A 13,594-nucleotide genomic window follows, 5' to 3' on the forward strand; every position below is an offset into this window, starting at 1 on the left:
TAGTTTCTGGGAAGTGTAGTCCCTTAAGCTCTAAAGAAATATACTGATGACTTTACTCTTTGGTTATACTTTCCTTTTGGGTGTTTAAGACCATACAGTTGGCCCAAGTAAATCAATTTATTTTTACACTTAAGGTCATTTGAGGATCTGTTCCTCAGGGGTCACATGAACTTGGCTGGAGCTCCTGGCTCCTTTCTTTTATCAGTTCCATCTATGTGAAGATAAGTCAAAGGTCCTGCCTGACCATGTCTGGCTTCACTTGGAAGCATGAATGAGATGTTCCCTCTGAGTTGACCCTCTTTGTAGACTGGACACTGGTTCAGGTCCATCTCGTGGGGTCTCCATGGCCTCCCTGAACAAAAGGACTTACCACAGTTACAGGACATTTATTAATACCTACTTTATGAAGCTTTTTTTGTTTATGTTTTCTTGGTCTTTTTGAAACAGGGTCTCCCTGGTATAGATCAGGCTGGCCTTGAACTCACAGAGATCCACCTGCTTCTACCTCCCAAGTGCTGGAATTAAAGGTGTGCACTACCATGCCTGGCCCTGCTTTATGAAGTTTTTGTAAGGATTGCCTGTGTTAGTACTTCTAGACATATTTGAGATAACAGTACCATGTAATAAGAACACTGTTGTGCTATAGTTGTTCCTTCGTAATTTTAAGTTAACACATGGAAGCAATGGGTTTCATCATGGCATTTTATGGTATGTGTTACTGTACCTTGCTCTAGTTGGTCACTGAACCCTGTGCTCCCTATTCCCTCTTAGTGAGTTCCCTCCTTCTCAAAAATGGTCCCTCTTTCTACTTTCATACCATAAGTGGTTACTAATGTCAGTTTGTTCCAGGTATATTTTTAAGGTGCAACAAAGATAAACATTTTAAAATTTGATTGTAAAAAAAGTCAATTGTGACAGGGCTGGAGAGATGGCTCAGCGGTTAAGAGCACTGACTGCTCTTGCAGAGGGCCCAGGTTCAATTCCCAGCACCCACAATGGCAGCTACGAACCCTTTTAACTCCAGGGGATCTGACACACTCTTCTGACACAGGTGTACTTACATGCATACAGGCACAACACACATACACATAAAAATAATAAATAAAATATTACACATAAAATAAAAATAATAAATAAAATATTTTTAAAAAATCAATTGTGAAAACTTTCCTCAGAAACTTGATACCTACTAACTTCTTTCAGAAGCATACTAGAGGTTATTTTTGTCTTTTTTGTTTGTTTGTTTGTTTGTTTGTTTGTTTTGAGACAGAATTTCATGTAGTGCAGGGTGGCCTTGAACTTATTAATGTAGTCAAGGCTGATGTTGATTGAACTTCCTGCCTCCCCTCTCCCCAGTGCTGGATTAGAGGCATGCAGCGCTCCCAGCTAAGAGGTCATCTCTAGCCATAAACCATCTCTTACGGGCTTGGGGTAGTTGGGAGTAGATACTGCTGTGACTGATAGGTGTTATCTTATTTTGAATTAGGTGACAGATTATGCTATTGCCAGGCGTATAGTGGACTTACATTCAAGAATAGAGGAATCAATCGACCGTGTTTACTCCCTTGATGATATCAGGAGGTATCTTCTCTTTGCACGACAGTTTAAACCCAAGGTAATCTGCCCTTTTGTACCTGGATAAGGCATAGTGTATATATTAAATCAGACCTAAGTAAATGCGTTACATGGAAATTAATGAACCTGTACTTGGTTTTGTTCTTTTGAGACAGGATTTCACTGTGTAACCCAGGCTGCTGGCCTCAGACTCAAAATGCTGCTTCAGCTTCTTCATTGCGGGTTTTATAGGAATGTGCTGCTTGGCTGTATTTGTGTTTTGTTTGGGGGTTTTTTGGGAGGTGGGGAGTGAGACTATCTCATATGTGGCTCTAGCTGACCTAGAATTCTTTATGTAGACCAAAGATCTACCTGCCTCTGCCTCAAAGATCTACCTGCCTCTGCCTCCTTTGTTTTTTAATCTTAATTTTGATTACTATTATTTTAACTGGTTATTTTGTTTGTTTATGTTTATGAGTGTTTTCCCTGCATGTAAGTGCAGCCATGCATGCATGCAGTGCCCACAGAGGCCAGAGGAGGACATCAGTTCCCCTGGAACTGGAGTTACAGATAGTCGTTAGCCACTATGGGTGCTGGGAACCAAATCCAGGTCCTCTACAGCCAGTGCTCTTAACTGCTGAGTCATCTTTCCTCCTTAATTAAAAATATGTATATTGTTTAGGGGGCTGGAGAGATGGCTCAGCGGTTAAGAGCACTGACTGCTCTTGCAGAGGACCTGGGTTCAATTCCCAGCACCCACATGGCAGCTATGAACCACCCTTAACTCCAGTTCTAGGGGAATCCAAAGACCTCTTCTGACCTCTGCAGCATTGCACGATATGAATGCACTCACATACATGCAGACAATACACTCATACACATAAAATATATTGTTTAGAATTGTTTTGATCAAATCCACCCCCATTCTTCCTCCAACTTCTATACCCACTCCCAATTTCATGGACTCTTTGTTTTTTAACCCACTGAGACCACTTTAATCTCAGGCTTTAAAAGTTTAATTATAGTAAGATCCTGTCTCATAAAACAACTAAGAAGCATAACTTGGGTGAAGAGCATGTGTTGGTCAGCAGTATGTACTGATAACATCCTTCTGTGGCCTTGGAACTCTAACTTAATAGGCTAAGTTTCCTTGCTCTGAAAAACCAAACCCCCCCCCTCTTCCAAGCCAGTATGAGTTCATTAACTGAGCTGCAATGATAGCTTGAAAGTTAATTTGTTTAATGAGCCTTTGCCATTTGAGGTGTATAAAGCATTGCCTTTTATTCCACTGCTTAGCTTGCTAAGCATCATTTAGAAATGGGCATTTGCTTAAATACTAAATCTATTATCTTCTTGTTCATGAAATTAGTACATAGAATTTACAATGTTAGTGTTGATTTCTGTAGTAATCTTCGTGGTAGCTTCAAAGTTTCAACTCTCAGCCAGGCATGGTAGTGCATGCCTGTAGTCCCAGCACTTGGGAGGCAGAGGCAGGTGGATCTCTGTGAGTTCAAGGCTAACCTGGCCTACATAGTGAGTTCCAGGACAGCTGGGGCTACAGGGAGACACTGCTTCAAAAAGACAAAAAAAAAGGTTCAGCTCTGAGTTCCTCACAAACTGAGGTTTGATGTAGCTCCTGTCCAATAGAGATGTCTCTCTGACTTCACTGGTTTTGAAACAGATTTCCAAAGAGTCTGAGGACTTCATTGTGGAACAGTACAAACGCCTCCGCCAGAGGGATGGCTCTGGAGTCACGAAATCCTCATGGAGAATCACTGTGCGGCAGCTCGAAAGCATGATCCGCCTCTCCGAAGCCATGGCCCGTATGCACTGCTGTGACGAGGTACCAGCATCCCTCAAAAATTTGGGGACAGAGAAATGCATAAGTTGGCTTATGGGCTATTTTTATCTTAGGGAACATCCTGAAATCAGTTGAGATTTATTTTTAGATAATTACTTTCATATGCTCACAGGATGCCTGACCCAGAGATGATTTTTCCTATAGCAAGGTTGCTGTCAAACATTTATCAAGTGTATTAGTTAGGTTAACAGTAACATATAATTACATTTATAATTAATAGTGTGCAGATAAAGGTGAGTAATCATTTATCCAGGAAAAATGTATTTAATCTCTGTAATGTCCTAGGCCTCTGGGCTGGGGATACAAGTGTGGTCATGTAACCCCTAGCCTCAGAAGGAGCCTTCCTCCTTGTGGTTTGTATAATGAATGGATGGGGGGGATTTTGTTAATTGTTTTGTTACTGTGCATGCTAAGTACATTTGACCACTGACCTCTGCTTCATGGGTTTTAAATTGTTCTTTGAGCCCTGTGGTTTCACAAGCAAATGTCAGAGTAATGAGAAGTAAAGGCCTTGCAAAAGCCACCCATCTCTGCTTCAAACAAAGCAGGATTGTGTAACTAATTTATATTAGAAGTTAAAGGACTGGAGAGATGGTTCAATAGTTAAGAGCACTGACTACTCTTGCATAGGACCCAGGTTCAGTTCCCAGGACCCACATGGCAGCTAACAACTGTCCATAGCTCCAGTTCCAGGGGATCCAACACCCTCTTCTGACCTCCACAGGCATTGAACCACATGTACGCACTTACACACATGCAGGCAATACGCTCATACATGTAAAATAAAAAAATAATTTTTTTTTTTTTTTTAAGTTAAGGCCAGGCATGGTGGTGCACACCTTTAATCCCAGCACTTGGGAGGCAGAGGCAGGGGGACCTCTGAATTCAAGGCTATCCTGGTCTATATATACTGAGTTCCAGGACAGATGGGACTGCAGGCAGACTCTTGTTTCAACAACAACAAAAAAGGCAAATAAATAGCTTTACACCTCAGCTCTGGCTAGCTGCGAAGCTACCTAGTGCTGCCTTCATCATGGTGTTCAGCAATGCTGACGTGCAGAAGCAGATTAAGCACATGATGGCTTTCATTGAACAAAAAGCCAGTGAGAAAGCAGAAGAAATAGATGCAAAGGCAGAAGAGTTCAGCATTCAAAACAGTTGTCTAGGGGCTGGAGAGATGGCTTAGCGGTTAAGAACACTGTTCTTGCAGAAGACCCGGGTTCGAATCTCAGCACCCACATGGCAGCTAACAACTGTCCATAACTCCAGTCCCGGGGGATCCAACAGCCTCTTCGGACCTCCGCAGGCATTGCATAACACGGGTGCACCTACCTACATGCAGGCAATACACACATAAAATTTTAAAAAAATAAATAAAATATTTTTTAAAAAAACAACAACAAAAAACGAGTTGTCTTGTGCAAACCCAAAGACTAAAAATTATGGAGTATTATGAGAAGAAACAAAAGCAGATTGAGCAGCAGAAGAAAATTCAAATGTCCAATTTGATGAATCAAGCAAGACTCAAAATCCTCCGAGCAGGAGATGATCTTGTCAGTGATCTGCTAAATGAGGCAAAACAGACTCAACAAGGCAGTAAAAGACCAGGTACCAAGTTCTGCTGGATGGGCTAGTCCTCCAGGGCTTGTACCAGCTGTTTGAGCCTCGAATAATTGTTACAGAAAACAAGATTTCCCTCTGGTGAAGGCTGCAGTACAAAAAGCAATTCCTATGTATAAAATTGCCGCCAAAAAAGATGTTGGTATACAAATTGATCTGGAGGCTTGCCTGCCTGAAGAGATGACTGGTGGAGTTGAAATCTATAGTGGGGATCGCAAAATAAAGGTTTCCAACATCCTAGAAAGCTGACTGGATATAGCCCAGCAGATGATACTGGAAGTACAGGGAGCCTTGTTTGGTACAAATGCCAACAGGGAATTTTGGACTGAGCCTTTGGAGGTGCAGTTCATCCACTGCTGTACTTGTGAAGAAGCAAAATTGTCTGTGCACCCTCTTCTTTCTGTTCTGTTCTGTGGTAATCTGTAACTAATGCTCTGGGCCTAATGTTAACAGTAGAAAGGCTACCCAGTGTGGTAAGTAAGAAGCCAGCTCATGTGATATCCTTCACCTCAGTACTAGTTCTGAAGCAGGAAGGTGAGGTTTCAGATGGGGCTGCCTGGCCTTCACTGAGGACCTGTCTCTCTCTGCTCCAGGTGTCTAATCTAGATGCCATCCATGCTCTTTGAGTATAAGGTACATGTGGGGCTTGCATTCCTCCAGCAGCTCTAGCTTTGCTGATAGTGAATGAGTCTAGAGGTTTCCCTTATCTGTAAATGTGATTTAAAATCTAAGCCATGAATATTTTTTATTTATTGAAACAAGGTTTAGTGCGGGGAGAGCAAATAAAACAAAGCCTGGGGATGGGTGTAGCTCAGTGATGGAGTGCTTTCATTAAGCCCTTTATTCAATTCTCAGCATGCCAGAAAGGAAAATGGTGCTGTAACTCCAGCTCCAGTATCCAGTGCCCCCTTCTAGTTTCACAGACACATGCACATAAATGAATCTTTTTGAAGTGTCTTTATTTAAAAAGAAAGAAAACACTTGCCTTGTATCAATTTGTATCTGCCTGCAATAGGTGCAAGTTGTTTTTCATTCTTACCAATACATGGTATTTTCAGCCATTTTCATCATTCTAGTGAATTTATAGCTGTATTGGGGTATGTTTTTAACTGTTTGGTAAAAAATGCCTTATGTACCTAAAGTATCTCATTACTGGTTTAGGTCCACCCTAAACATGTGAAGGAAGCTTTTCGGTTACTGAATAAATCAATCATCCGGGTAGAAACACCTGATGTCAATCTAGATCAAGAGGAGGAGACCCAGATGGAAACAGATGAGGGGCCAGATGGGATCAATGGTAAGGCGGTTGCTAGTACATGGATAAGGACATTGGACACGTATTTATTGATAGTTGTGAAGTATATATACTCAAAGGGGGAAGGAAAATGGGTAGGTGAATTATATTATCTGTAAGTTAAAGTACAGTTAAATTCTGATTTTCTTGGCTGTAGAAATGGTTCCACAGTTAAGAGCACTTGCTCTTGTTCCCAGCACCCGCATAGAGGCTCACCACTGTGTGTAACTCCAGTTCCAACGGATCTAATACCCTCTTCTGGCCTCTGTGGACACCAGGCACACAGGAGGTACATGTACATACATAGAGGCACTCATACATACACATAAAATAAAAGGTGTTTTCAGGGCTAGAGAGATGGCTCAGCAGTTAAAAGCACTGGCTGTTCTTGGAGAGGACCAGGATTTGTGAGTTTGGTTCCCAGCACCCACAAGGCTGCTCACAGTTGTCTGTAACTCCAGTTTCAGGGGGTCTAACACCTCTTCTGGCCTCTCTGGGTATTCCATGACACAGGTGCACATACATACGTATAACCAAGACACTCATACAATTTTTTTATTTTTTATTTTTTTTTGAGACATGGCCTCCCTGTAGCCACAGCTAGCCTGGAACTCACACAGCTCCTCCTGCCTCTGCCTCCTGAGTGCTAGGATTAAAGGCGTGTGCCACCATGCCTAGCACATAATTTTTTTTTTTAAAGTAGTGTTTTCTTGGGCCAGCAAATGATTCAGTGAGTAAATATGTTTGCATGCAAGCCTAGTGACCCAGTTCAATCCAGTGTACCATAAAGGTACACTGAGAGAGAACTGAATTCACGAAGTTGTCCTCTTGTCACCACATATGTTCTGTAGCATACTATACAGCATATATATGCTCACACATGCAAAAAATAATAATTTTTCCCCTATCAGGTCAGTGAGATGACTCAGCAGATAAAGGCACTTGCTGCACAAGCCTGGCGACCTGAGTCAATACCTAGAAGCTACATAAAGGTGGAAGGAGAGAGATGACTCCACATAGTTGTCTGATGACCTCCATACATACACAATAATAAGTTAAAAAAAAAAATTAAGAGTTTCTCAATCACATTGGAAGCTAACCAGAATTTTTGTTTTGTTTTGTTCATTATACTATAAATTAACTGGGAGCGGAGTGGAAAGGTTTCCCTAGGTAGGTAGCCTATGCTAGCCTAAATTCAGTCTTCTGTTCCAGCCTCCTGTGTATACAGATATGTTTGTGCCACCATGCAAATGGTTTCAGTGAAATTTCTGCCCTCCCCCCTTCCTAATGTTCCTCCCAAGTCAGTTGTCTTCACTAGTAGAATTTTAATTTGTTCTACATTTATTTATAAAATGATTGGTTATTTTTTTTTTATGTGTGTTTAGCCTGCATGTTTGTAAATGTACCACATGTGTGCAGTGTCTCAGAGGCCAGAAGAGGGTGTTTCTCTAAAACTGGAGTTACAGTTGTTAGCTGCCTTGCTTGTGGGTGCTGGGAACCGAACATGGGTCCTCCACAAGAGCAGCAAGTGCTCTTAACTGAGCCAACTCTCCAGCCCCTATATGCTATATATGGGTTTGTATTAAGCATAAGCAGCACCTGTGTGAATACTTGATGAGAGAATGTTGAAGGCACAAGCATAAGATTCATTCAGGTGGTTACTTCTTCCTTAGGTCATGCTGACAGCCCTGCCCCTGTGAATGGGATCAACGGCTACAGTGAGGATGCCAATCAGGAGTCTGTTTCCAGGCCCTCTCTGAGGTTGGGCTTCGCTGAGTACTGCAGAATCTCTAACCTCATTGTGCTCCATCTCAGGAAGATGGAAGAAGGTGAGGCTGTGCCCCATAATTAGTATGTGCTATTATTCATATAAACTATGTTTCTGCCATGTCTGCTAACATTGTGTTTTGTTAGATGATTTCTTGTCATGTGGGCTCACTTTAGCAAAGTAAAGGAAGTATCAGCACAGCCTGCCAACCAGGACATTTCCCCATAAGCTCATTATCAAAAGTTTAAGAATGTTCTTATTCATGTCTTTAACTTATTTGTGTGATTTTGAAGCAGAATCTTGAGATCTGATCATATATAGAATTTATAAATGTTTTGCAGAAGCCGAGTGTAGGGGTGCATGCCTTTAATTCCAGCACGTGGGAGGCAGAGGCAGGCTGTGAGTTTGAGACCAGCCTGGTCTACATTCTGAGCTCCTAGCCAACTGAGGCTACAAGGAGACCCTATCTCAAAAAAAAAGTTATACTTGTACCATGCGTGTGCAGTGCCTACAGAGGCCAGAAGTTGTTGGATTCCCTGGAACTAGAGTTAGGGACAGTTGTTAACTACCATATGGGTGCTAGGAACCTATCTCACGTCTCCAGGAATAACAGTGTTTTTGACTATTGAATCCTTTGTCCAGTTGTTCTAATTTGCTTTCTATTGCTATGATAAAACACTGACTAAAACCAAGTTTGGAGGAAGGGTTTATTGACTTACATATCAGATCATAGTTCATCCTTGAGGGAAATCAGAGCAGGAACCTGGAGGCAGGGAAACACAGACCACCTAAGAATACTGCTTGCTGGCTTGCCCCCTCTGTCCTGTGCTCACCCTGTTTTCTTATACAACCTAGGACCATCTGCCAGGGTTACCACTGCCCACTATGGGGCTGGGCTGAGCAACCCCCTCCCCACAACCCCGATGCAATTAAGAAAATGCCTCACAGCTAGGTTTGGTGGTGCTTGCCTTTAATCCCAGAACGGGGGGGGGGGGGGGGGGGGGGGGGGGAATGGAAGGGTGAATGTGGCTTAGCGAGCCAGGCCAGTCAGGGCAACACAGGCCCTGTCTCAAAAAAACCAAAGAAAGGGCCAGCATGGTAGCATACACCTTTATTCCTAGCACTTGGAATCAGAGGCAAGCAGATCTCTGTGAGATCTACGCCAGGTGAGCCTACTGAGAGGTCGTATCTCATTAAGAGAGTTGGAGGGCATGCCTCACAGACCACTGGTCATTTTGATGAGGTAGTGCTTCATCAAAGAAGTTCCCTCTTACCAGGAGTGCCAGTTGACAACCGCAATAAGCTCTCTTGACCAGTGAACCATCTCTCCAGCCTTGTATGTAGTTAATTCTTATTTTTAAATTCCTAGAACGATTATGGTATTTTTCTAAGCTTCATCTAAGATTCCAGTCTGTATTAGACATTACCTTACTAAGGGTTTATTCATACAGTTTCTGTCCTGATTATTCTGGGAAATAGACCAGTGGAAGGCAGTAAGGTAGTGAAATGACCTTTAGGACATAAATTTGAGTGTATGTATGGTACTTGTGCATGCTAAGTTCATGCTTCACCCCCAGCCTCCATCCAAGAATTTTCCCGTTTTAATTTTACATTTTATTAGCAGTTTCTAGAATCAAAACTAAGTTTTTTGTTTTGGGGATTTTTTTTTTTTTTTTTCCTTTTTATCTGTTAGTAGTGTGTGTTTGTGCCATGATGCTTATATGATGGTCACCTTTCAGGCGTTGATGCTCTCCTACCTTGTGAGTTTCGGGAATCAAACTCAGATCATTGGGCTTGGTGGGAAGCACCTTTAGCTTTTGAGCCATCTGGCCAGCTCAAGGTGCACTTTAATAAAAGTGGTATGACAGATTATTTCGGGCCTGTGCAGGATCCCAGCAGAACTGATTTCAGTGGGTTCCCTTTCCTGATGGTTGACAAGTATCTAACCAGCAGTACAGCATGCTATAGGTAAATCCTTTTCAATAAAATGTGTTTTTTGTTGCAGAGGAGGATGAGTCAGCATTAAAGAGGAGTGAGCTTGTTAACTGGTACTTGAAGGAAATCGAGTCAGAAATAGACTCTGAAGAGGAACTCATAAATAAAAAGCGGATCATAGAGAAAGTCATTCATCGACTCACACACTACGTACGTATTTGGTGCCTCACTCCAAGATAAGGAGGGGAGGGAGCGTGTATCTTACATATCTTTGGGTTCCAAAGTAGACTTTTTGATGCATTTTCTTTTGAGCTGTTGGGATATCATCACAATTGTGAGTTAAAGAGAATTAACATCAAGGGAGGGACTTCTTTTCTTTAAAAAAAAGCAGAATTTAGGTGAAATCTGAGAAAGTAATTTTGGGATATTAGTGTTTGGGTGGCCTTTTTGTTGGTTGGTTGTTTGTTTGGGGTTTTGGGGGAGGTTTTTTTTGTTTGTTTGGTTTTGTTTTGTTTTTGTGCTTAGGAATTGAACCCAGGGCCTTGTATATACTAGGCAAGTTCTACCACTGTACTGTATCCATCCTGTTTGGGTGCTTTTAACCTTTTGTTTTTACCCCATCAACTGTAGTCATGTCTGGCCATGTGATAAGCCCATGGCCAACCTCCCAGTATCAGCCATTGTCTGTTCATTCCCAACTTTGCCAACCAGTAATCTTTCTTGTTCTGTCACCTTTTCTATCTTGTCAAAACCTGAGCCTTGGTTTGCTTGGGGGTGGGGGAAGAGAGGAAAGATGGCATGTTCTATATTTTTATTTGTTTAGAGAGAAAATTTCCAGATGCATTATGCTTAGATTTCTTTTTGTTTAGAGGCAGTGTCTCACTATGAAGCTCAGATTGGCCTAGAATGAGTTTATTTACTTATTTATTTAATTTGTTTATTTTAGTGAGTGTTTTACCTACATGTATATAAGTTCAGCACATGCATGCAGTGCCCACAGAGAGCATCAGATCCCCTAGAACTGGAGTTCTAGGAGGTTGTTAGCCACCATGTGGGTGTCTTCTGCAAGGACAGCCAATGCTCTTAATTGCTGAGCTATCTCTCCAGCCCTATGAACATACTTTATTTTATTTATTTATTTATTTTTTTTGAAGCAGGGTCTCCCTGCAGCCCCAACTGTCCTGGAACTCACTAGGTAGACCATGCTGGCCTTGAACTTTCAGAGATTCCCCTCCTCTGCCCCCCAAGAGTTCGGATTAAAGTTGTGCACCACCATGCCCATGGAAACATACTTTTAATCCCAGCACTCAAGGGTCTGAGAACAGGAAAAGTATAAGTTCCAGGCCAGTCTGGGCAACATAGTGAGACCATGTCTTAAAAAAAGGAAAAGAAAAAGAGGGGTGGTATATGGAAAGTTCTCGTGGGTAGTAATTTTAAATTGACAGATGATATTTAGTGGACTTAGAGAATTTTGCACAATTTTATAGTCTTTTTTAGTATTTATTTTATGTATGTGTTTTGCCTGTGTGTATGTATATATGCCATGCACATGCCCTAATAATACCTGTGGAAGGTAGGTCATCAGAGTTAACCCTGGAACTAGGGTTGTAGATTAGCCAACATGTGGGTGCGGGGAACCAAACCCAGGTCCTTAGCAAGAGCAGCAAGTGCCCTTAAACACTGAGCTCTCTCTCCAGCCCCACAATTGTATAATTTCAAAATCCAAGCATGTTTTCTTTTTTGATGTTATATTGACAAGCATTTGATATAGTGTGCAGGAGACCTTACTAAAATTACAGTGTTTGTTGAGCTTACATTTCTTAGTTTTTTAAAGGAGATTATAATAAAACAAGTTCAGAAGGCTGAAGAAACTGCTGTCCTTGCAGGCTACCCAAGTTCACTTTCCAGCACCCACATGGCATCGCACAGCCATCTGTAACTAATTCCAGGAGACTGACTCTCTTCTGGCCTCTTTGCAAGCATTAGTCATGTATATGGTGCACATACATGCAAGCAAAACACTCATACACTGAAATAAGTATAAATGGTTTTGTTTTGTTTTGTTTCGTTTTTTGGTTTTTTGGTCTTTTTGAGACAGGATCTCCCTGTAGCCACAGCTGTCCTGGAACTCACTGTGTAGACCAGGCTGGCCATGAACTCACAGAGATCTGCCTGCCTCTGCCTCCCAAGTGCTGGGATTAAAGGCGTGCGCCACCCACGCCCGTCTATGTATAAATCTTTTTTAAAATACGAACAGATCCATATCCTAATAGAAAAAGAGTTGATCAGAAAACTGATAATGGTTTTAAGATGTGGTCCTGGTCTGGGGGGCTTTTGGTAGGGAAACAAAATGCATCAGTGGCAGACATTCTGAAGAGTTGATAGATCTGAGGTAATCCTGGAGACCTGAGGACAAACCACTTGTGTTCTACAGGATCACGTTCTGATTGAACTTACCCAGGCTGGACTGAAAGGCTCCTCCGACGGAAGTGAGAGCTATGAGGAAGATCCCTACTTAGTAGTTAACCCTAACTACTTGCTTGAAGATTGAGATATTGAAAGGCAACTGGCCAGAACCAAGGACCTGTGGCACCCCATCTCCAGTTTGGAGCCTGGGTGGAGCTCCATGAGAGACAGTGTTTCTAGGAATTCAGGACAGTCTTGAGGTAGGAACGAGAGCTGGGTTGATGGCCATGTGTGTCACATTCCTGTCTTGTGCTTTCCTAACAGCAGAGGTCTTAGCACTTTCTGTGCTGCTTGTCCTAATAAAGTTGGAACCCAGTCACATGCATTCTGTAAGGCCTTTGTCTTCGTGTGTAAAAGGCCTGCTACTTTTATCATACATGTATCTTATCAAGGAAACTGCCTTTTTTTCCAATTGCCAAGTGCTACTTTTATTCATGAAAATAAAATAATGTGTTCTGCAATTGTCTGTTGAATTCGTTTCTTTTCTGCTTTGATTATTCCTTCCATTGCCATGTGTGAATTTCTTCCTGTTACTCTGGGGTAGAATAAGGATGAAAACTAGAGGCCTTGGAGGAGACTTTCCAATGTTAGTTTCAGTTGGGAGTGTTGAGGATCTCATGAAGCCCAGGTTCATCTTGAACTCCCAATCTTCCCACCTCAGCCTGCCAGGTGCTGGGATTAAAGACATAAGCAACCACACCTAGTTTCTATTGTATTCCTAAAGTTTATAAAAATAGTTTATTGTACTTTTTTTCATTACTCTTAAATAATTTCTTTTACTTGTATTTCCTAAGGGTAATGCCCTAGTTTGTTCTTCATTGCTATGACAAAACACTCTGACCACTACCAACTTAGGGAGGAAAGGGCTTATTCAGCTTCCATCTCCCAGGTCACAGTTTATCAGGGAGCCCAAAGTAGGAACTCAGGGCAGGAACCTGGAAGCAGGAGCTGGAGCACAGGCCATGGAGGAATGCTGCTTACTGGCTTGTTCCCCTGGCCCCTGCTCAGCCCGCTTTCTTATGCAACACAGGCCCACCTGCCCAGGGGTGGCACCACCCACAGTGGGCTGGGCCCTCCCACATCACTCATCAAGAAG

The 13,594-nt window shown here is 42.2% G+C and overlaps 1 protein-coding gene and 1 pseudogene across 2 annotated transcripts in view; both read left to right on the forward strand.

Moving 5' to 3' along the window:
- Positions 1 to 12,959, forward strand: part of Mcm6 (minichromosome maintenance complex component 6) — a 38,142-nt gene extending 25,183 nt beyond the window's left edge. For both annotated transcript variants that reach the window (XM_008833658.3, XM_029563815.1), the window contains exons 12-17: positions 1,487 to 1,615; positions 3,236 to 3,397; positions 6,197 to 6,332; positions 8,003 to 8,158; positions 10,103 to 10,242; positions 12,467 to 12,959. In XM_008833658.3, the coding sequence (XP_008831880.1) occupies positions 1,487 to 1,615; positions 3,236 to 3,397; positions 6,197 to 6,332; positions 8,003 to 8,158; positions 10,103 to 10,242; positions 12,467 to 12,583 (840 nt within the window). In that variant the 3' untranslated portion in view covers positions 12,584 to 12,959. The remainder of the gene's footprint in view (positions 1 to 1,486; positions 1,616 to 3,235; positions 3,398 to 6,196; positions 6,333 to 8,002; positions 8,159 to 10,102; positions 10,243 to 12,466) is intronic.
- LOC103734624 lies at positions 4,292 to 6,184 on the forward strand (annotated as a pseudogene).
- Positions 12,960 to 13,594: the final 635 nt, after the last annotated feature.

Source organism: Nannospalax galili, unplaced genomic scaffold (genome assembly GCF_000622305.1).
Source record: "Nannospalax galili isolate Female #2095 unplaced genomic scaffold, S.galili_v1.0 scaffold135, whole genome shotgun sequence".
Classification (NCBI taxonomy): domain Eukaryota; kingdom Metazoa; phylum Chordata; class Mammalia; order Rodentia; family Spalacidae; genus Nannospalax; species Nannospalax galili.